This window comes from Anomaloglossus baeobatrachus, chromosome 4 (assembly GCF_048569485.1).
Source record: "Anomaloglossus baeobatrachus isolate aAnoBae1 chromosome 4, aAnoBae1.hap1, whole genome shotgun sequence".
NCBI classification, from domain to species: domain Eukaryota; kingdom Metazoa; phylum Chordata; class Amphibia; order Anura; family Aromobatidae; genus Anomaloglossus; species Anomaloglossus baeobatrachus.
In genome coordinates this window covers 73,214,878-73,236,644 of record NC_134356.1, presented here as the reverse complement: position 1 = coordinate 73,236,644, position 21,767 = coordinate 73,214,878, and the positions used below count along the sequence as shown (strand labels likewise).

The following is a 21,767-nucleotide window of genomic DNA, read 5'->3' as shown; positions in this document are numbered from 1 at the left end:
ATTGGCTGAGTGAGTACCTCAGTGATTTCCCCTTCACAGCACCTAATAACTTTATCCAGAGTTCCGGGGCCTACCCCTACCCGTGGAGGGCAACGACACCTTGCTGCCCCACTCCATCACCCCAGGTACTCCCAATTACCGCACACCACGGGTGGCGTCACGAACTATAACTCTCCTGTAAATATCCCCCTTTTACTTTAGAGTGTGGCCCTAAGCCCCCAGGTCTGGAGACCCTCGAGCCACGAACGGACACTACCCACGGATCCGAGCGGTTCGATCCGCTGCTGGGGCGGCACAGAAACAAGAAAATTGCAGAAATTATTTAATTGTATATAAACAGAACAGAAAGATAAGAAATGCTATCTCTCCACACACCCCCACAAGCAAGATGGAGGAGGAACTGATGAACAATCGCTGTCATGTCCTCAGTAACGTTGAGCAAGTATAGCAAGGAAACAGAGATATTGCCCAGCTGCTGGTCACAGGGTTGAATTTGGGACATATTCCTGACCTCCCGAGACAACTCCCCCAATTCAACACAATTCTGTTGGATGCAGGATGTTTGGGAGCTATACTTTCAGTTCATTGATACCTCTGGATAAGGTACTGGATTTTCAATGTTTGACAATATTTTGTGCAGTGTATATGCCGAAAAACTATCTATATTTTTTCTTTATAGACAATGCCTTTCTGTTATATAAAAGAAACTCATCCATCAGATTTTCCAATAAAATTGCAATTTTAGTTTATTAGTCACTAATAGTCACAATATACTATATCTTCCTTTGCTGTGAAATGGAAATGTAGAGATAGAAATGAAGAACTGGCCGCTCAGTGCAGCCACACTAATGGATAGTCATTGGATTGTGAACCAAATGCATTTAAACAACTAAAGATTGTGGTTACAATATAAAGCTTTTCAGATATTTTTTAACCGTTGCATTGATTTTTCTTCTCGTCCAGTTACAGAAGAGATGTCTAATGAAGATACCGTAGAACGTATAGTCAAGTGCATTATTCAGAATGAAGGTTGGTATTTTAATTGTTGTTTTTTTTGTGATATTGAATCAGAATTCTTAATCAAATCCTAATTTATTTAATTATTTTTTTTTAGCAAATGCAGAAGCGCTAAAGCAAATGTTGGGAGACACTGAAGGGGATGTTCAAATTGGTCCCAGGTAAGGACAGTTTCAATGACTTAGTATATTGTAGCAGCTATTAAAGGGAACCGGTCACCAGATTTAGTGACTATAAGCTGCGGCCATCACCAGTAGACTATTATATACAGCATTCTAGAATACTGTATATAAGGGCCCAGGCTCTGTGCTCTGTGTAACATAAAAAACACTCACCTAGGAGGCAGTCCCGTCCGATAGGTGTCTCTGCTCTCCGGTCCAGCACCTCTTCTCTGCTGCGATGGCTGTTCTCCTACTTTGCAGGTCCGTGTGCATGACGCAGAAACCCTTATATAAGTGCTCAGTGTACCGCCCCACGGGCTCGGCTGCGACCGCCGAGCCGCTCGGATCCGTGCTCGTACGGTGGGTGGTGGCTCGAGCCTCTCACGGACCCAGGGGTCACGTCGCTCTGCAGGGGAGTTGGCGCTACACGCAGGGACTTGACGGGGTGATTCCACGGCCGGGGCCGCGGTGGTTTGGTTTGGAATGTAAGTTCGTGACGCCACCCACGGGTTGTGTGAATAGATGGACACCATCGCTGCCGTTAACTAGGCCTCCCGGGGACGGTATTGCGCAGCTTGGTGTTAACCCCTCCATGGGTAGGGAGATGATGGTCCCGGGAACCCGAGGGAGGCGCCGAGGCGCGGGAGCGGGTGCGTACAGGGTGCTGATGCTGTGCGGCGCGGTGCGCGGCCCGAAGGCACTGGTGTACTCACTATGACACAATACACTGGAGTCTCTGGTAAACCAAACGGAGTGATGAACGGGGCCTGCAGCCGGCTGCAGCTTGTCCCAGAAGAGGTTGGTGGTTTCCGCCTTTCTCCTGCACCTCTTTGTATGAATGTTTGACTCCTATGCCTAAGCAACGGTAGTCCGCTCCCCGACTTGTATATGCCGTAGGAGCCCGTTTGCCCGCAGACGCTGGCCCTTTGGGTCTCTATGCCTTGGCAGTGGCATTAACCTGTATGGTTGGGCTGTTGTCTTCTAACGGGTCTTCTGTGGGATAGGTCCTAAAGTCCAGTCCTCAATCAGTTGATTTGACTCGGCCCTGTCGGTTCAGGGCTTTGTACTGGGTCTGAGTACCCCTCCTGGTGCTCCAGTTTCCAATCGGTTCCCCGGTTCGGTACCGGTGGGCCACCGCCCGACCCCGGTCCCTACGGTTCCACTGGCTGTAATCTCAGCTCCTGCAGGCGGCCACCACCATCTGCCTCCATCCAAAGGCGACTGGGCTCCGACCCAGCCACCGGGGTAGCTTGTTGGCAGACCTGGACACAGGACTGCCCTTGAACTTGACTTCTCTCTACCCTGCACTACCAATTGTGCGTCGACTTGTGTGTCTTTTCCCGCCTCCAGGCCTGTGAACTCCTCGGTGGGTGGAGCCTACCACCTGGCTCCTCCACCCTGGTGTGGACATCAAACCTGGAGGGTGGTGACAAGGGTTTCTTGGTTGGCTGCTGTCACCTGATCGAGGAGGGGGTGATGTGTGTGTGACTACCTGGGACGACCTGACTAGTCTAGGGCGTCACATCAGCACAGACCATAGGATAAATGTGAACTGATTAAAAATGTTCTGAACCCCTCATTACCACCAAATAGCATTCAACTCAACCCAAAAAAAAAAACAAGACCCTACTCAGGTGGGTAATCTGTTAACAGAAATATAGGGGGCTTCCATGTTACTAGTAACACAGGCTCTGGAGAAGTGCTGGCCAAACAGTACTATACAGTCACATGGCGTGTATTGCCACTTTCAGTAAAAATTGTGTAACACATTATGGGGTCTTTTTTACCTATTTCCCTTGTGAAAATTAGAAATCTGATATTAAAACAACATTTTAGTGGTGAATATGTAATTTTTTTTTCTTCACTGCCCAATAGTATAAAAATTTGAGACACACCTGTCAATATGCACTTCTAGATGAATTCATTGAGGGGTGCAGTTTATAAAATGGGGTCACTTATGGGGTTCTGCTATTTTGGCATGCAAGGGGCTCTTCAAATGTGGCATGGCATCTATTATTACCAAAATGGCGCTCCAAAGTTCAAATAGCACTGCTTCTGAACCCTGCCATGCACCCAAACAGTCGTTTTGCATCATGTATGGGGTATTGATATACTGAGGAGAAATTGCACAAGAAGGTCCATTATTTAGGCACATCAAGGGCTCTGCAAATTCAATATGGCATCTGATAATGTTTCCAGACAATTTTGCATTTAAAAACTAAAATATCCTTTCCAAGCCCCACTGTGCACCCAAACAATACTTTCATACCACATATGTGCTATTGGGGTACTCAGGAGAAATTGTGCAACAAAAATTGTACTGTGCATTTTCTTCTGTTTTCCTTGTAAAAATGAAAGATTTGGGGTTAAAGCAATATTTTTGTGGTGAAAATTTGTTTTTGCATTTTGAAGGCTCAACATTATAGAATTGTGCGAAGCACCTGGGAGTTCAAGGTGCTCACCAAATCATAAATTCTTTGAGGGGTCTAGTTTCCATAATGAAATCATTTCCACTGTGTTCTGCAAACGCAAAAAGGTGTTCGTTATCGACTCCAGCCAATTTTGGGCTTTAAAATTGAAATGGTGCTCCTTGCTTTCCGAGCACTACTTTGCGCCCAAACTGTAGATTTCCACCCTATGTGGGGCTATAGTAAAATTGTTGTGGGAAAAAGTAAAATTTTGCTTCCACATTGCTTTATTCCCTGTGAAGCACCTAAAAGGTTAATAAACTTCTTGAATGTGGTTTTGAGCAGTCTGAGGGGTGCAGTTTTTAGAATGGTGTCACTTTTGGGTATTTATTGTCACCTAGACGTCTCAAAAACACTTCAAGTGTGATGTGGTCCCTTAACAGAATGGTTTTGTTAATTTTTTGGATAAATGAGAAGTTGTTGATAAACGTTAAACCCTTTTAACTTCCTAACACAAAAAAATGATGCTTCAAAAATTGTGCTGATGTAAAGTAGACATGTGGGAAATGTTATTTGTTAACTATTATGTAAGAGAAAACTGTCTGGTTTAAGGGCATAAAAATAACATTTTTTGGAAAATTTCCATTACAGTGGAACCTTGGTTAACGAGAACAATCCATTCTGGGACTGTGCTTGTTAACCAAGTTACTCGTCTAGCAAAGCAAGATTTCCCATTGGAAATCATTGCAATGCAGACAGTTCGTTCCACAACTTGTTAAATGTCCCATTCTGGTCCCCTATTGTGTCATTCCACAAACGCACAAACACGCACAAACATGCACAAATACACACAAACACGCACACACACATATTATGTTCCTCACCTTACCTTCCGTTCCATCGCTGGCCTCCTGGATCTTGCAGTTCGCTGGTAGAGGATGTGTATCGGGTAACCATCGCAACGAGGGAGGACCTTCCGCTGCCAGAGCGCTGACGTCAAAAGCAGGAGCCGCTTGCCTCTGATTGGTTAGCTCGCTGCCTTTGAATAGCAGCTGACAGCGGAAGTTCCTCTCTCGTCGCGATGGTTACCGATACACATCCTGGAGCGGCGAACTACAAGAACCGTGAGGCCGGCGAGGGAACAAAAGGTAAGGTGAGCATAATATGTGTCTGTTTGTGCGTGTTTGTGTGTGTTTGTGCGGACTGTAAGAGCGGGTCAGAGCGCGTGGGTGTACGGAACCGGAAGTGTGTGCGGTGAGTGCTTTGCTCATACGGCAAAGCTTGCTCTTAAAGTGCGTTACAAATTTACAGCAAGCTTTGTTCGTTAAGCAGAATACTCGCTAACTGGGTTACTTGTTAACCGAGGCTCCACTGTATTTTTTAAAAATAAACTCAAAAAATATCCTAAATTTATTGCTAAAATGAAGTACTGTACATGTCACGAAAAACAATCTCAGAATCACTGGGATCCCTTGAAGTGTTCACTGGTCAGAATTAAAAAAAATTGCCCTGGTCAGGAAGGTGAAAACAGTCTGGGGGGTGAAGGGGTTAAAAACCAAAAACATCCCCTTTAAATCTGTCTAAACTGACGTAAAAGAAGAAACATCCTGTCTTCTATTACATCTGTCCCTTTCTCTAATTAGAGAAATTAATCTGTGGCTTTGAGTCTGGTATAATGGCAAATTAACCGAGCTGGATGTTTATTTAGCACGAGGTTATATTAGGACATTAGAAAATAATTGCAATGATTCAAGGAGAGTTGTTTAAGATAAAACATGTAATTAAAGGGACTTTTTGAGGAAAGAACGAATAGTACGGTTTATCCTTACCATAGTATTGGGCATTAATATGTTAGTGGTGCTTGGTGAACCTATGGTACTCAAGCTAATCAGCAGAATAAAGACACTGTGGGGCTCGCTTGTTCTCGGGATCATGGGGCTACAGCAGTCAGACCATAAGTGATCACACATGAATAGCCTAACTAATGCTGGCCATACAATAGAAATGTTGTGCGGCCAAATAATCTGATAAAGACCATTTTGTCCTGACTGTGACACAAACAAGCAGGACAAATGCCAACCTATGACAGATATCTAAAGAACATCTCATCTGCCATGTTGGATTTTTTTCAGTCATTGTCAGGTGCAGATCTTGAAATGACAAAAGTCATTTGCATCAGGCTACAGATCAGTGTAAATTACATATGTGTCTTTTCTAATCTTTCCTCTTGGCCTATGATTCGTAAAACACTTATGCTATAGGGGCCCTAGTGGTTATGATCTTAATTTCATCTTGGTTTTCCCAGCACGTGGTAATGAATGAAATCTATACAACAAGATTTTGGAGTATCTTGCCAAATTTCTGGGGATGTTCCATCTGAAAGAGGAGGTTATCTAAAAATACTGTGTATCATAAGTAGTAGGTGATTTAAAGAAGTTGTCCACTACTTGCAGAACCCCTTCTCAATCACGGTTTCCCCCAACTAAAATAATAAGAGCTGTGATGACCTTCGGTGACAGGGACGTTCCAGTGGTGTCGGCCCAGGCTCTCCCGGGGCTAACAATGTTACGACATAACAATGTCACATAATCCCTTCAGCTAATTAGTGGCCTCATTGTCCCCTCCTTCAGATGTAATAGACTTCCTGGAGAAAGTCAAAGCTGCTGCTTCTCTTTCACCTACTTTGATTTGTCCAAGGAAAGGGACAATTAAGTAACCACTGATTGGCCATGGAGAACGCGTTAAATAACTATGTCATGTGAGCCTAGGGAGAGCCACTGCTGACACCCTTGAACATGCAGTGGATTCTTGCATGGTGAGTGTGCATACAAGCCATGGAGGTTGAGAGCATTACTTATTGTTTTCTTTGAAACAATTGTACCCGCTTATTCTAGATCATTCTGTAGCTCTCCAGAGCTGGTCCTTGGCTCTTGGACAACCCTTCTGATAATCACTCCTCTGTCTGAAATCTTGTGGGGAGTACCGGGTTATTGCTTCTTTATGGTGAGATTACGCTCTTTATTCTTCTAGCTTTTGGCCCCAACAGAGCTTACTGGAAGTTTTAGTAGTTTAGAAATTCTTCTGCAACCAATGTCATCAGTATGTTTTGCAACAATAAGGTTGTGCAGGTCTTAAGACAGCTCACTGATTTTACCCATCATAAGATGTTTCTTGTGGGGCTCTTTGGTAATGAAACAACTTTTTATAGGCCATCAGTTGAACCAGCTGATATTATTTTTCACTAAGTCACAGGATTGCTTTCTAATTATTGATAGATTTCAGGTGGTGTCATGACTTTCCATGGCTTTTTGCACCTCTCTTTCTTCATGTGTTCAATACTTTTTCCCTTATTTATCATTTCTCATAATTACATATAATTTATAGACATCTATGGTTTGATTTCTTTGCATGAGTAGATTGTATGCATTGTTACCGACATCTGGTGAGAAATTCATATCAATAGCAATAGAGATATATTTACTTAAAAAATGTGTGACGTGTTCAATACTTATTTCACCTAACTGATCCTTGAATATGCCAAAAATGCCTGACCGATTTGAATAAATGTTTCACAAATAGAATTTTCCTGTATATTGTAAGTCAATAAAAATAGAATGTAGGGTGGCCCTACACTTTATATAGTTGTTGGCTGAGCATGTAGTTTTTTTTAGTGAGGAGTCAGTGTCCTCCCAAAATTCTTGACAACAGCTTATCTCCATGGAGAGCAGTTTAAATTTTATCTGCCCAATCCTGAAAAGGGTTTTCCCATGAGTAAAGTACAGTTTAATCAACAGATCTTGAAATAATAATAAATTCTACAATTGGATGTGTTAGAAAAAAAATGTTCTTGTCATCAAATAATCTTATAAATGTGTCCCTTGCAGCATAAGTCACACATAAGTTAGTGTACAGAATAAACAGCAGGGGCTCACGGTACCTGTACCTTAAGGTAACACATTTCTCTACCTGAGGTAATAGAGGAACAAGTGTTTCTGCCACGTCTCCATCTCTCTGAGTTCATCAAGTTAGTGAAGTAAGAGCACCAGTGGCCTCTGAGCCTAAATGTGCCTGACTTCATTTATGAGGAACTCAGACATGATGATGTGGTAGAAGCACATTCCTGTGATAAAATAGACAGAGAAATGTGTTGCCTCAGAAAGTATCAGATGTGAGGCTCTGCTGATTCAGCTGTATATTCACTTATCACAAGTGACATGCTTTCTAGCCAGGACCTGTGGTATGTGCCAACCATGAACTAGAGCAGCTATACATGGTCAGACATGGCCATTACACAGTACATAGCAGGGTCACAGTTATAAGATTATCTCAGCACAGGAAAAATTTTTAACACATCCATGGTAATTGTGGAACTTGTTATTATATCAAGATCTATTAATTAAAATGTACATACTTTGTTTATGGAACTACCCCTATCTGGATCGGGCAGCTTGTATATAAACTGTTCTCGCTGAAGATAAGCTGCTTTACAGAATATTTACTATTTTCACTCCTGTGATAAAGAAAGACAGGGAAATGTGTTACCTAAAAAGTAGCAGGCGTTACTCCCATGGTGTTGTGATGCCCTGGACTAGCCAGGTAGTCACAGGTAGGCCCTTGCACAAACACCCTACCCCTAAAAAGGTATCAGCAGCCAACCTAAAAACCCTGAGTCACCCCTCTCAGGTCTTGATGTTCACACCCGGGGGCGGAGCCAGGCAGTTGGCCACGCCCTCTGAGGAGTTCGGATAGCCTGAGGCTGGAAAAACAGGCAGATGAGTTAGGAGAGGAGAGTAGTTGGAAAGTAGTAACGTCTGTCAGGGATCTGGGTAGGAGCCCGGATACCCTGTGGCCAGGAGGCAGACAGTGGTGGCCGCCTGCAGGAGCTGGGAAGACAGCCGGTGGAACCGTCAGGGACCGGGACAGAGTAGTGGCGTGCCGGTACCGATCTGGGGAACCGAACAGAAACCGGAGAACCAGGAGGGGTACTCAGACCCAGTACGAGGCCCAGAAGCCACTGGACTGAGTCAAATTCACTGATTGGGGTCTGGACCTTAGGTTCTTTCCCACCCAAGTCCCGACTGAAGGCAACAGCCCAACGAGGGGGATAGAAAGCCACTGCCCAGGCATAGAGTTCCCACAGGCCAGCGTCTGCGGGCAAACGGGCTCCCCGACATCCACTAACCGGGGAGCGGACTCCCGTCGCTGAAGCGAAGAAAGTCAGCATTCTACTACAGAGGTGCAGGAGAAAGGCGGGAACCACCAAGCTGAGTAAGGGGCAAAGCGCATCCGGCTGCGGGCACCGACCACCATCCTTTTGGTTTACCAGAGACTCCGGTGTATCTGTCATAGTGAGTACAACAGTGCCCTCGGGCCGCGCACCGCACCGCACCATGCCGCCCGCACCTCCTTCTCGCCCCAATCGGGCCCCCGGGGCCACCAACCCCTGCCCACGGAGGGGATCAACGCCAACCTGCATAACACCGTCCCTGGGAGCCTAGTCAACGGCAGCGGTGGTGCCCACTCACTCACCACAAACCGTGGGTGGCGTCACGAACTTAACCCCCAAACAACCACGGCCCCCGGCCGTGAACCTCCCCACCGAACACCACCCCTCACGTAGCACCAGCATCCCTTCAGAGCGACGTGACCCCCGGGTCCGGGAGGAGCTCGAGCCACCCACCGACGAGCACGGATCCGAGCGGCTCGGCAGCCGGCCGAGCCCCGGGGCGGTACAGTGTTTCATCTGTACACTCATGTACCATAATTGACTTATTCTTCTCTCCCTGGAAAGGGGCTGTTGTATGTGCCAGCCATGAAGTGGAGCAGTGCTATATGGTCAAACACATTCAGGGTCTCAAACACACGGCCCGCAGCTCGCATGTGGTCCCTCTGGCTGGTTCTTGCTGCCCGCAGGCAAGTGGACCTGGTAACGATTGCGGCCGGTGCAGGGGCCGCAGCCGTAAACGCTTTATTTCAGATGAATGTTTTGCCGGTGCTATGCAGAGTCAAGCTCTCTATGTACATCTATTCCAATGGCAGACGCTGGCCAATCAGAGGCAAGCAGCTGCTTGCCTCTGATTGGCCGGTAGCTGCCATTGGAATAGATGTGCAGAGAGAGCTTGTCTGCGCAGTGTCGTCAAAACATTCATCTGAATTTTTGGATGGGCACATTACTACAGGATAGGCACAATGATTGACACATTACTACAGGATGAACACATGGATAGGCACATTACAGGATGGGCACAAGGATGGACACATTACTACAGGATAGGCACAAGGATGGGCACATTACTACATGATGGGGGCAAGAATGGGCACATTACTACAGGATGGGCACAAGGATGGGACATTACTAGAGAATGGGCACAAGGATGGGCACATTACTACAGGATGGGCACATAGATGGGCATATTACTATAGGGTGGGCACATTAGTAAAATGGGACAAGGATGGGTCTATTACTATAACATGGGGACAAGGATAAAGCACACTATTACAGGATGGGGACATGGATGGGCACATTACTATAGAATGGGGACAAGGATGGACACATTACTATAGTATGGGTACAAGGATGGGCACAAGGATTAACATATTACTACAAGATTAATGGGCACATTACTTCAAGAAGACAAGGATGGGCACATTACTACAGGATGGGGACCAGGATGGAAACTACAACACGATGTTGGCCAAAATTACTATATGGTGCTAATTGTAAAACTATATTGCTTACAAAAAGAGGATAAAATTAAAAAAAATAAATAAAATAAAGCATGAAAATGTTTTTACCATCACATTTTTTTTATTTAAAAAAAAAACGTGCACGTTCGTTATAATGAAGAAGCAAAAAATGTTCAAAAACAATGCTCCAAAGGTGTATAGAAAAAAAAATATAGTACCAATAAAAATGCCACTTTGTCCTATGTGCAGCCCATATACCCAGCCGAGATTGAGACCCCTGCATTACATAGTACATAGAAGTGACGTACATACTATAGTACTATCACCTCAGCACAGGGACTTTTCCTAACACATCTAATTGTGGAATTTATTATTACAAAATCTATTAATTAAAATGCATTTTGTTCATGGGACAACCCCTTTAACTCCAATAACATCCTCTGTCGAAGAAACGTTGAGAGGCCCACATACACATCAGGTAGCCATCTGGTCCTGCAAAATCAGTGGATTGGATCTGCTTTATTCGAATGTGTATTACAGACAAATATCACTTTTCTTTTATGATACTTACTTTGGGTCATGGTCATCAAGGCTGAAAATCTATGACGTTTCACAATTCAGTCTTTTTGGAAATATTTAGAAATTATTTCCTTTTCTGTGATTTTTCTTTTTTGAAGAATTACACAAAGGCCAACCCAATAAATAAACCATTGAAAAAGTTAGCTACAAAAGGTTTTTAGCCTTCCTTTGAAAAATTCCGTATTATTACAGTTGCCGTCAGCACAACAGGGGATTCTTCCGAACATTTCATATTCCCAGTATGAGGCAATATTGTTAAGAGTAGTTATTTTAGCCACGGTCATTGCTGCACTATGGAGCTTTGAGGCAAAGACTATTAATAGGCAGAAAATGATGAACTTGCCGTGAGTTTCAAGGGCAGATCATGATGGGAGAATTCCTGTTTTCTGCTCACAAATTTAAAGGTGATGTTACATATTTGAATTATAGTTTACGTACAGACCATAGGCACAGATTGCTACTTTCAGCCCTTGGAGACAGGATCCAACACTATTTTTTTTAAATAACAGTCATTACTGAATGGCAGGTTTTGACCCACTGTTGGACCCCTCACAGGGAAATCTCCCGTGAATGTGAGGCTTTGCAACATAGAAATTAAAGGGGTTGTCCACTACTTTTACATTGATGGCCTGTCCTCAGGATAGGTCATCAGTATCTGGCTGTCAGGGATCCGACACCTGGCACCCCCGCCAATTAGCTGCCTATGGTGTCGGCTGTGGTAGCTGGCGGCCAGAAATGCTTAGTTTCGGAGATGCCCCATCTTCTGATAGCGGCCGCGGCCGGGTACTGCACATCTTCCTCCTATTGATTTGAATAGGAGGCTGATATACAGAATCCGATCGCGGCTGCTATCAGTTGACGCAGCTCCGGAACTGAGCATTTTCGGCCACCTACTGCCGGTACCGAGAACAGCTGACCCTGGCTGATCAGACATTGATGACCTATCTTAAGGATAGGCCATCAATGTAAAAGTAGTGTACAACTCAATAATAATTGACATAAAAATTTGCCCACACTGTTTCACAGTTTGCATAATTTTTGCAATGGGAATGACAGAAATGAGAATATTAAAAGGGGACTAGTATTTTAGGATATGGGCTGTGGGATATTCCAGGTTGGGATTTTCTTATCTTTCTTGTTTACACAAGAAGACCATGATTATTAAATGATCACCGATCGACTAAATGCAAGCCAATCGGTGGCCGTTTGCTGCTTGCATGAGTTGTCCAATCACACAACTAAGTAGCGTTTTGCGCATGCGTTAGTAATTTGTCAGGCCCCTCACACAATTATTTTTCTTGGTTTATTTGTTGGAAAATTTCTGGCATATTTACACAAACTCATAATTACCAAACGAGGGTTCTAACAAACGCCTGTTCCTGATTATTATTATTTTGTCTAAATCATCCTTAAAGGGGGTTCTACACGCAGCAATATCGCTAGCGATATCGCTGGTGAAAGCACCTATCCCCGTCGTTTGTGCGTCACGGGCAAATCGATGCCCGTGGCGCACAATGTCGTTAGGAGCCGTAACATGGACTTACCTGCCTAGCGCTGTTGCTGGCTAACACATCACGGCGTCACAGCGGTGTCACTAAGCGGCCGCCCAATAGAAGCGGAGGGGTGGAGATGAGCGGCCGTAACATCCCGCCCACCTCCTTCCTTCCGCATTGCCGGCAGCCGCAGATAAGCGTTTTTTTGTCGTTCCCGGGGTGTCACATGTAGCAATGTGTGCTGCCTCGGGAACGACGAACAACCTGCGAGCTCAACAATCAACGATTTTTTGAAAAGGAACGATGTGTCAACAATGGACGATAAGGTGAGTATTTTCCATCGTTAACAGTCACTCCTTGTTGTCACATGCAACGACGTCGCTAACGATGCCAGATGTGCGTCACGGAATCCGTGACCCCGGCGATATATCATTAGATACGTCGTTGCGTGTAACTGGGCCTTTAGGTTCAAAATTGCATCAATTGCCCAAAGTTGATAAGAGTCATCTTGCTTTGTCATCTTTCTTTTGCCAGTTTATGTCCACATCGTGAAAGCCAGGATGCCGGACCTCCTCATCACCACACAGTACATCTTGGATCCACTCAAGCCCCCTGTATGCATTGTACGCGGAAGAAAAGAAGTTTGTTACATCGTATGGGCCGATCGAAGGACAGCAAAGGAAAGGCACATCCAGGAGAGGTCACGGTATTCTCTGTTGGAAGGTATTGCCTACTTACTAAACTATCATACTGTATCGTCATGTCCTAGAAGAAATCCGTTGAAATATCCCTTAATAGGGGTGCTCATGAAATGCCACTGCCCATAGCTGATTTGGGGGGAAAATGACCACTTTCTGGTCATTTTCCATCAAGTGACTACTACATGAAAATTGTAATGGATGGATTAGATGTGCTGATATTTTAGCAGTTTTCCAATGTGATTCATAGAATGGAGGTTTTGAGTGGAGGGTCAAAACCTCTGATGTCCATATTCCCTATAAGTCCATTATAAATACAGATATATACTATTAGTTGCAAAAAGAGTGTACAATACTGTACATATATACATGTTTATACACTTGCTGATCTGTCGTCCTCCTGGAAAACCTATGCCTATATGCTCCTATATTCATATCTTCTGTTTCCAAAAATATCTTCGCTCTTGTCCATGGTCCATTTCTGGTATTGCAGAGGAGGGGTTGTCCATTACTTTTAAATTGATGACCTATCCGAAGCACAAGTCATCAATATAAGATTATTATGGGTTCGACAACCCCATTGACCAGTTGTGATCTCCTCCAGCGACAGCCAAAAGCAAACAGTGCATCTGAAAGAGAAGAGAATAGGAGCCGATCTGCAGTACAGACAGCTCCCACCAGTGTATGGCGCTGTGGAGTTCCGCTCTGTACACTGCCCCACGAGAAGATCACAGCTGATCAGTGAGGTTTGCCAGGTGTCGGAGCCCCATTAATTTTATGGATAGATCATCAAAATATACATAGTGGACTACCCCTTTAAGTAAATAGAGCTTAGCTACAATATTATACACAGCCCAACGACTCAAGTAGTTTTTGTCTTATACTACTTTCCACTTTTGAGATAACTTTGTAAACTACATTTATAATCCATTTCAACAATTATGTCTGAAATTTAATTATACAACTACAATAAGATATATTGATTTTAGCATTATATTATCAGCACACTTTATGTGCTTGTAAAAAGCCTTTCTACTGTAATCTGCTTTAGGAAAAATATGATCATTATGCCAGTAAGACAGTAAGAATAGTTTAAGCCCCCTTGTTCTTTCAATGCGATTCGCTCCAGTTCCCCATTTGTGAAAGGCCTAATTAATTATCATAACTCCCAACCATTCCAGATTGTGTCCCCATTTAAGGGCTCAATCCCACTTTCCCAGCAGTCGGGGCTTTTGTCCCAACGTCCTCTCACCTCTCCTCGCCTGCTCAATAGCGCCTCCTTGAGGATGGTGCCGGATATTCTGCATGCAGATAAAATAAAAAAGCAGTTCCCTTCTTTGGCCTCGCTGAGACTCAAACTCCAGAACTCCTTGTCTATAGTTAGCAGCACTACCAATGAGCCATGTGAAAGAGCTAGGCAAATTTGGTATACTTGACCTGCAGTGCAGATAGGGAACCCAGAAGCAGATTATGCAGATACATAAAGATACATCTGTAAACAGCAGAGCATTTCTATGTACCTATATTCTAGAGGAGATGAAATAATCAGATTTTGTTCCTAGCGATGTCGCAGCGTGTAAAGTACCCCTTAGACCAACAACTTCTACAGTTGCAAGCAGCAGATAGAGCATTCAGCCACAGGCACTACTGATGTCACTGTGAGAATTTTGTATAGTTGAAGCTGCAGTGCAGGTTCTGACTCCACAGGCAGATTATACTGGTATAGAGATAGAAATTCACTGCTATGTGCAATATATGTTACTATATTCTGGAAGGATAATAAAATAGAGATTGTTTTTCTTCCTATAATTACTAAAAAAAATAATGAAAAACAATTAAAATAATGACATTTAATGCGCTTTTAACATGGACATACTTGGTGTCCCTGTAGTCACAACAACGCGAATAACAGAGATCAGATTATTTAAGGTATTTGGATAATGGCATAAAAACAAGGCATGATTGATTATTTTTCTTTATAAAACCCTTAAAAATGTAGCGCTGAGGCCATATTCACATGTATCGTAAATGCTGCATTTTTGTCTACTGCTTTTTTTCTGCAGGTGTCCGCACCACATGATGCAATAACAATCTTCTCTGATTATTGTGTGTTTACTGCATTTTTTTTATCCGTTTTCCCCTTATTTTATGCATTTTTGGTGCAGATGTGAATCCGCTTTCCCAGACTGCTCCTGGCAGCGATCCAGCCGCTTCTGCTGATTTCGCGTCAACAGAGCAGAGGCTTCTTTTCCGCTCTCCTCTGTAGATTGGCGGGACAGCCGACTTCATGCTGATTGACAGCCAGTTCCCCCAGTTAGGCAGCGGGTAGCCGGTGGTCAATCAGCATGATGTTGCCAGTCCTGTCAGGTCCACAGAGCAGAGCGTAAAAGAAACCTCTGCTCTGTTGACAAAGCCATTGTATTGCCAGCAGGAGCGGTCTGAGATCGTTGTGTGCTGGCAAAGGACAGCAGCAGGCACAAGAGGCAGGTAGGTAGGTAGCAACTACCTGCCTGTAGTTCTTGGGCACATTTAAGAGAAAAAGAAATCCCGGATATATCTTTTAAGGGTACGTCCGCATGCTGCATTTTTGTGGTAACCACAAAAATGCACTCTGTAGCCAAAAAAAATGTGGCCAAAAAACATCAGAAACACATGCATTTTTGGTGTATTTTTATGCGTTTTTCATCACCAATGAGCGAAAAATGCAGGGAAAAACAATATGAATCAATATGAGGTCTGTGGTTGCTAAGTATTTTCTGCTTGACAACCATGTTAATTAATGGTTGTTAAGCAGTGTGTCCTTGGCAACTAACTTGTCAGGAATGGATAGCATTAGTCAGATCATGTCAGTTTGCTATATTAACCAGAATATTCTGAAAATACATTTTGGTGGACAAGTCTCTTTACCCTTTGGTGTGAATAATTGTGCAAAAGGTCTAATTTTACATTTCTATATATATTTTTTTGCAATTCCAATCAATATTTGATCATTTTATTTATGCATTTGTGTCCTTTATAGATTCAGAGTGACTCATATCGGAAAGAAATCCAGTATTCAAGGGGCTCAGGATGACCAAAACATCTCCAGCGATCCCATTTCTTTTGACAAAGATGCAGACGGACAGCCGGAAACCAAAACTAAAAATGGTATCAAGCTACAACAAGCTTTTGAGACACAAGGGCTCTCACAAAATGGACCAGAATTAGTGGGATTGGCTAAATCAGAGGTCAAGGAAGCTGTGATCAACATCAATGGACATAACCATATAGAGGGGATGGCTGATAAAAATTCATCCAAGAGTAAAGGAACCAAAGATAGAAGGAGTAGTGCTCCGGAGCAGACAGCTGCACAACGGGAAAGGATAGACATGCTTCAGTTAAGAGGACAAGGCAAGCAAAAAGGAGCAAGTGGAGAAAATTCGGAAATCCAGGTGATTACCAATAATATTGTGCATAGAACAAGGCCCAAACATGCAGACTTTCAGTGCTGACCATGTGGCCACATGCAGACTTTCAGTGTTGACCATGTGGCCACATGCAGACTTTCAGTGCTGACCATGTGGCCACATGCAGGCTGTCAGCGCTGACCATGTGGCCACATGTAGACTTTCAGTGCTGACCATGTAGCCACATGTAGACTTTCAGTGCTGACCATGTAGCCACATGTAGACTTTCAGTGCTGACCATGTGGCCTTTGCTTGTCTGTTCTTCCATTTTGGACACTGTTCAGTGTGACTATTTTCTGGACACAGACTGCAGAGGGCTCCTGTGCAAGGAATGTGTCTGGGCTCTCCTCCTTCCATCCAACAGAAAAGTTTGGTGGATACGAATGAAAAGGATTTCCAACAGCAAAACTGGAACCCTGCCTGCTTTAACATAATCAATGGCCTCATCAGCGCAAACGTCTGAATCCCGTTTTCCAGGGTATCAGACATAAACCCTGATGGAGTCACTGACCATTGCCAAAAATGCTATGTGAACCCAGCCTCAGGCTTTGTACACAGTTATCTTCTGCTGCAACTTCCCATTTCAAAGTGTGAATTGGGGAGATACTGAAAAAACAATTATGCCCTAGCATACAGGACCCACCAGCCCACATACAACATACTTCTCACCCCTCAAAAAATAGAACAAGACTTGTGGTGACATAATTATGTTTTGTTGTGACACCAAGAGATGAGTGGCGCTAAAGTTGTCACATCTGCACATATTTGTCAGGACGTGCACAATCACCAGGTATCGTTCACCTGTCCTTTTCATTAGAATAGGACATGCGTACAGTATCTGCCTATTGTGCCTATTGTGTTTTCCTTGTAGATATGTGCAAGGAGACGTTATAAGAGTCGCTCACCTCCCGATACAGACGTTAGCCGTGTTGGACCTTGTTAGGCTTTCTTTACATGTTGCAACCCTGGTATACTTTTTTCTTAACCATAGCGTTTTTTGCCACAATTTCTAAAACTCTAGATTGTTTTAGTGCCACTATTGTGGAAAACAAAGTGCATAGTGACCACCAAGAACAATTTTAATAAATTAACAGCGGGATGTTTGTCAAATACATGTGGTCCTGATAGAGTGCAATCATTATATGCGTGAAAGTATATGTATAAGAGAGAATCGAAGAAATGTTTAGAGTTCGTAATAGATATTGCAATATGATACTGTCAAACTGGTGACTAGGATGTGACTAGATAGGGACCCCTAAGCTGGCAATCAGACTAGGTAGTACTCTGAGCTGACCCTCAATCCAGAGGTACACTTGATAGTGAGGTCTGGGCCCCCAGCGTGTCCCTATCTCATGTCCAAGACCCTGATGTCACACCATCCACACCCACAACCCAAGCTTTGGGCCAGGACAGTAGTTACAAAACCCCATCGAAAAAAAATACAGACCATGTGCAAGTATATGGAGTTAAATCATTTTTTGCATCTTGGTGTCATTAAATATTTTGCACCATTTGCCTACTAATTTGTTGCATAGCCTATTGCTGGCTGCAGAATGAGTTTAATAATAATAATAATAATAATAATAATAAAGTTTATTTATATAGCGCCAACATATTCCGCAGCACTTTACAATCCGGTGGGGGGTTGTATAGACCAATACAAAACAAAATAGTACATAATTCAACAGCTACAGTAGGAATGAGGGCCCTGCTCGAAAGCTTACAATCTATGGGGAAAAGGGGGACACAAGAGGTGAAGCACACTTGTAGATCTGGACGGCCATTGTTATGCTAGTTAATTGGTTACATATAAAGATGAATGATCTGGTCTTTAGACAGTAACCTTTTGGGTGCCCTTACGTGCTATTGGTTTTATGTAGGATGTGATGACAGACATAGGAGAGAGAAGGTTACGAGTATTTAGAAGGTGGGACGGGGGAGAGTTAGGTTAGTAAGTTATTATGATAAGCTTGTCTGAAGAGATGTGTTTTTAATGTACGCTTAAAAACTTGGAAGCTGGACATTAGTCGCATTCTTTGGGGTAGTGCATTTCAGAAAACTGGCGTGGCACGAGAAAAGTCTTGGAGATGGAGGTGTGAGGTTCATATTATGGAGTATGTTAGTCTAAGATCATTTGCGGAACGAAGGGGGCGGGTAGGATGATAGACAGAGATGAGGGATGAGATATATGGTGGTGCAGAGCTGTGCAGAGCTTTGTGGGTGAGGGATATGAGTTTGTATTGTATTCTGTAGCTGATAGGTAGCCAGTGTAGTGACTGGCACAAGGTAGAGGCATCGGTGAAGCGGTTGGACAGGAATATGACCCTGGCTGCTGGATTCAAGATGGATTGGAGAGGGGAGAGTTTGGTCCGGGGGAGACCAATCAATAAAGAGTTGCAGTAATCCAGGCGGGAATGAATAGGAGCGACAGTAAGGGTTTTTGCAGTTTCGAAAGTAAGAAATGGTCGGATTCTGGAGATGTTTTTGAGATGTAGGCGACATGTGCGAATGAGTGATTGTATATGGGGAATGAAGGAGAGTTCTGAGTCAAATATGACCCCAAAACAGCTAGCATGCTGCTTGGGAATAATGATTAAATCATCAAAGGTAATTGAAATGTCGGGTGTAGATTGGTTGGTAGAGGGAGAAAACACAGGAAACTCAGTTTTGGAGAGATTCAGTTTCAGATAGAGGGAGGACATGCTTTGATAGACAGCAGATAGACAATCTCTGGTCTTTTGTAACAAAACAGGTGTGATGATTGGAGATGATGTATATAATTGGGTGTCATCAGCATAGAAATGGTATTGGAAACCGAATCTGCTGATGGTTTGTCCAATAGGGGCGATGTATAGAGAGAAAAGGAGAGGGCCCAAGACTGAGCCTTGAGGAACCCCAAAGGTGAGGGGGAGAGGAGTGGAGTAAGAGCCAGCAAAGGAAACAGTGAAGGAGCGGTCGGAGAGAGATAGGAGGAGAACCAGGCGAGAGCGATGTCCTTGAGGCCAATAGAGCAGAGCATGGTGAGGAGAAGTTGGTGATCCACAGTGTCAAAAGCAGCTGAAAGATCCAAGAGAAACAATAGGGAATAGTGGCCTTTAGATTTTGCTGTTAATAGATCATTTGAGACTTTGGTGAGGGCCGTTTCGGTGGAGTGTAAAGAGCGGAAACCAGATTGAGAGGGATCGAGAAGTGAATTTTCAGATAAATATCGGATTAGCCGAGAGTGGACCAAGCGTTCCAGGAGCTTAGAGATAAAGGGAAGGTTAGAGACTGGTCTATAGTTAGCTGCACAGTTCTGATTGGGGGAAGGTTTTTTAAGTAGAGGGGTTATGATCGCTTGTTTAAATGATGAAGGAAAGATACCTGATGAAAGAGAGAGGTTAAACATTTTGGTTAGATAAGTAGTGACAGCTGGGGAGAGAGCCTCAAGGAGATGTGAGGGAAGAGAGTCACTGGTGCATGTTGTTGGGCGGGAAGAGGCAAGGAGAGGCGTCACTTCTTCTGTGACTGGCTCGAATATTGATAGTGAGCTTGAGGTGCGGGAGAGGAGGGGATTCAGGCTCTGAGGGGATTTTTCAAAGATTTCTTTGCAGCTGTCATTGATCTTTTGTAAGAAGAAAGTAGCCAGATCATCAGAGCTTAAGTTGGTGACTGGGGTCTGTGCTTTAGGGCTCAGGAGGGAGTGGAAGGTTTCAAAGAGTCGTTTAGGATTGTTGGCTAATGAAGTGATGAGAGTGGTAAAGTATACTTGTTTAGCCAGATGGAGAGCAGAGTTATAGGTTTTGAGCATGAACTTATAGTGGATGAAGTCTTCAACTGAGAAGGATTTTCTCCACAAACGCTCAGCACACCTAGAACAGCGCTGTAGGAAACGTGTTTGAAGCATGTGCCAGGGCTGCTGCTGCCTGTGTGGTTTTTTTCTGCATGTAGCTGGTGCAGCTTCATCCAGGGCACTCTGCAATGTCTTATTATAATGTGACACTGCAGAGTCTGCGCAGGAGAGGGAGGAGATGGGAGCCAAGGATGACTGCAAATTGTTCATTAGCAGCTGGGTATTGATGGCGCTTAGATTTCTGTATGGGCGATAAGTGGGGGTGTCTCGAGTTTGAAGACCGTTTGTGATGGAAAAGGAGAGAAGGTTGTGGTCAGAGAATGGGAGAGGGGAACTGGTGAAAGTCATGAAGAGTGCAGAGGCGGGAGAAGACCAGGTCCAGTGTGTTCCCATCCTCATGTGTAGGAGACTTAGTGAGCTGTGAGAGGCCAAAGGATGAGGTTAGAGAAAGAAAATGGGTGGCAGATGGTGAGAGTGGGTCGTCAATAGGGATGTTGAAATCTCCCATGATGAGAGTGGGAAGGTCACAGGATAAAAAGTGTGGAAGCCAAGTGACAAAATGATCAAGGAACTGATGGGAGGAGCCTGGAGGGCGATACACAACTGCCACTTGCAGGGAGAATGGTTTGAAGAGTCTAATGGTGTGGACTTCAAAAGACGGAAACATGAGTGAGGGTACTGGAGGGGAAGACCTGGAAGGCACACTGTGATGAGAGGAGCAGACCAACACCTCCTCCTGATTTGTTCTCAGGTCTTGGAGTATGTGAGAATTGGAGCCCACCGTGTGAGAGAGCAGCAGCAGCGGTAGTGTCTGAGTGCTGGATCTGTGACGCCCTGGACTAGCCAGGTAGTCACAAGTAGACCCCCTGCACAAACACCAGCCCCTAATAAGGTGACAGCAGCCAACCTACAAAACCTTGTCACCTCTCTCAGTGTTCAATGGTTACACCAGGGGGCGGAGCCAGGCGGTTGACCACGCCCACCGAGGAGTCCAGAGGGCCTGAGACAGGAAACAAACAGGCAGTTAAAGTTGAGCAGTCTGTCAGTTAGTTCAAGTCAGTCTGGCAGTGGAGTGGAGTTTAAGTGCAGCAGGCCTGTGGCGTCAGGTCTGCAGCAACAACACTCACCGGTGCCGGGGTCGTAGCCCTGGTACCGTGGCAAGGAGGCAGACGGTGTTTGCCGCCTGCAGGAGTCGGGAAGACGGCTGGTGGAACCATAAGGGACCGAGACAGGGTAGTGGCCCACCGGAACCGAACCGGGGAGCCAACTGGAAACCGGAGCACCAGGAGGGGTACTCAGACCCAGAACGAGGTCCAGAAGCCACTGGACCATGTCGAATTCACTGATTGAGGTCTGGACCTTAGGTCCTTTCCCGTCACAAGACCCGAAAGACGGCAACAGCCCACCGAGGGGGATAGAAAGCCACCGCACAGGCAGAGAGTTCCC

General features: G+C 44.5%; 1 protein-coding gene across 3 annotated transcripts in view; it reads left to right on the top strand.

Annotated features, from left to right (window-relative positions):
* RELL2 (RELT like 2) overlaps positions 1-21,767 on the top strand; it is a 135,913-nt gene that overhangs the window by 100,727 nt on the left and 13,419 nt on the right. For all 3 annotated transcript variants that reach the window (XM_075344400.1, XM_075344398.1, XM_075344399.1), the window contains exons 3-6: positions 964-1,029; positions 1,115-1,178; positions 12,880-13,068; positions 16,063-16,474. In XM_075344400.1, coding sequence (XP_075200515.1) covers positions 964-1,029; positions 1,115-1,178; positions 12,880-13,068; positions 16,063-16,474 — 731 coding nt within the window. The remainder of the gene's footprint in view (positions 1-963; positions 1,030-1,114; positions 1,179-12,879; positions 13,069-16,062; positions 16,475-21,767) is intronic.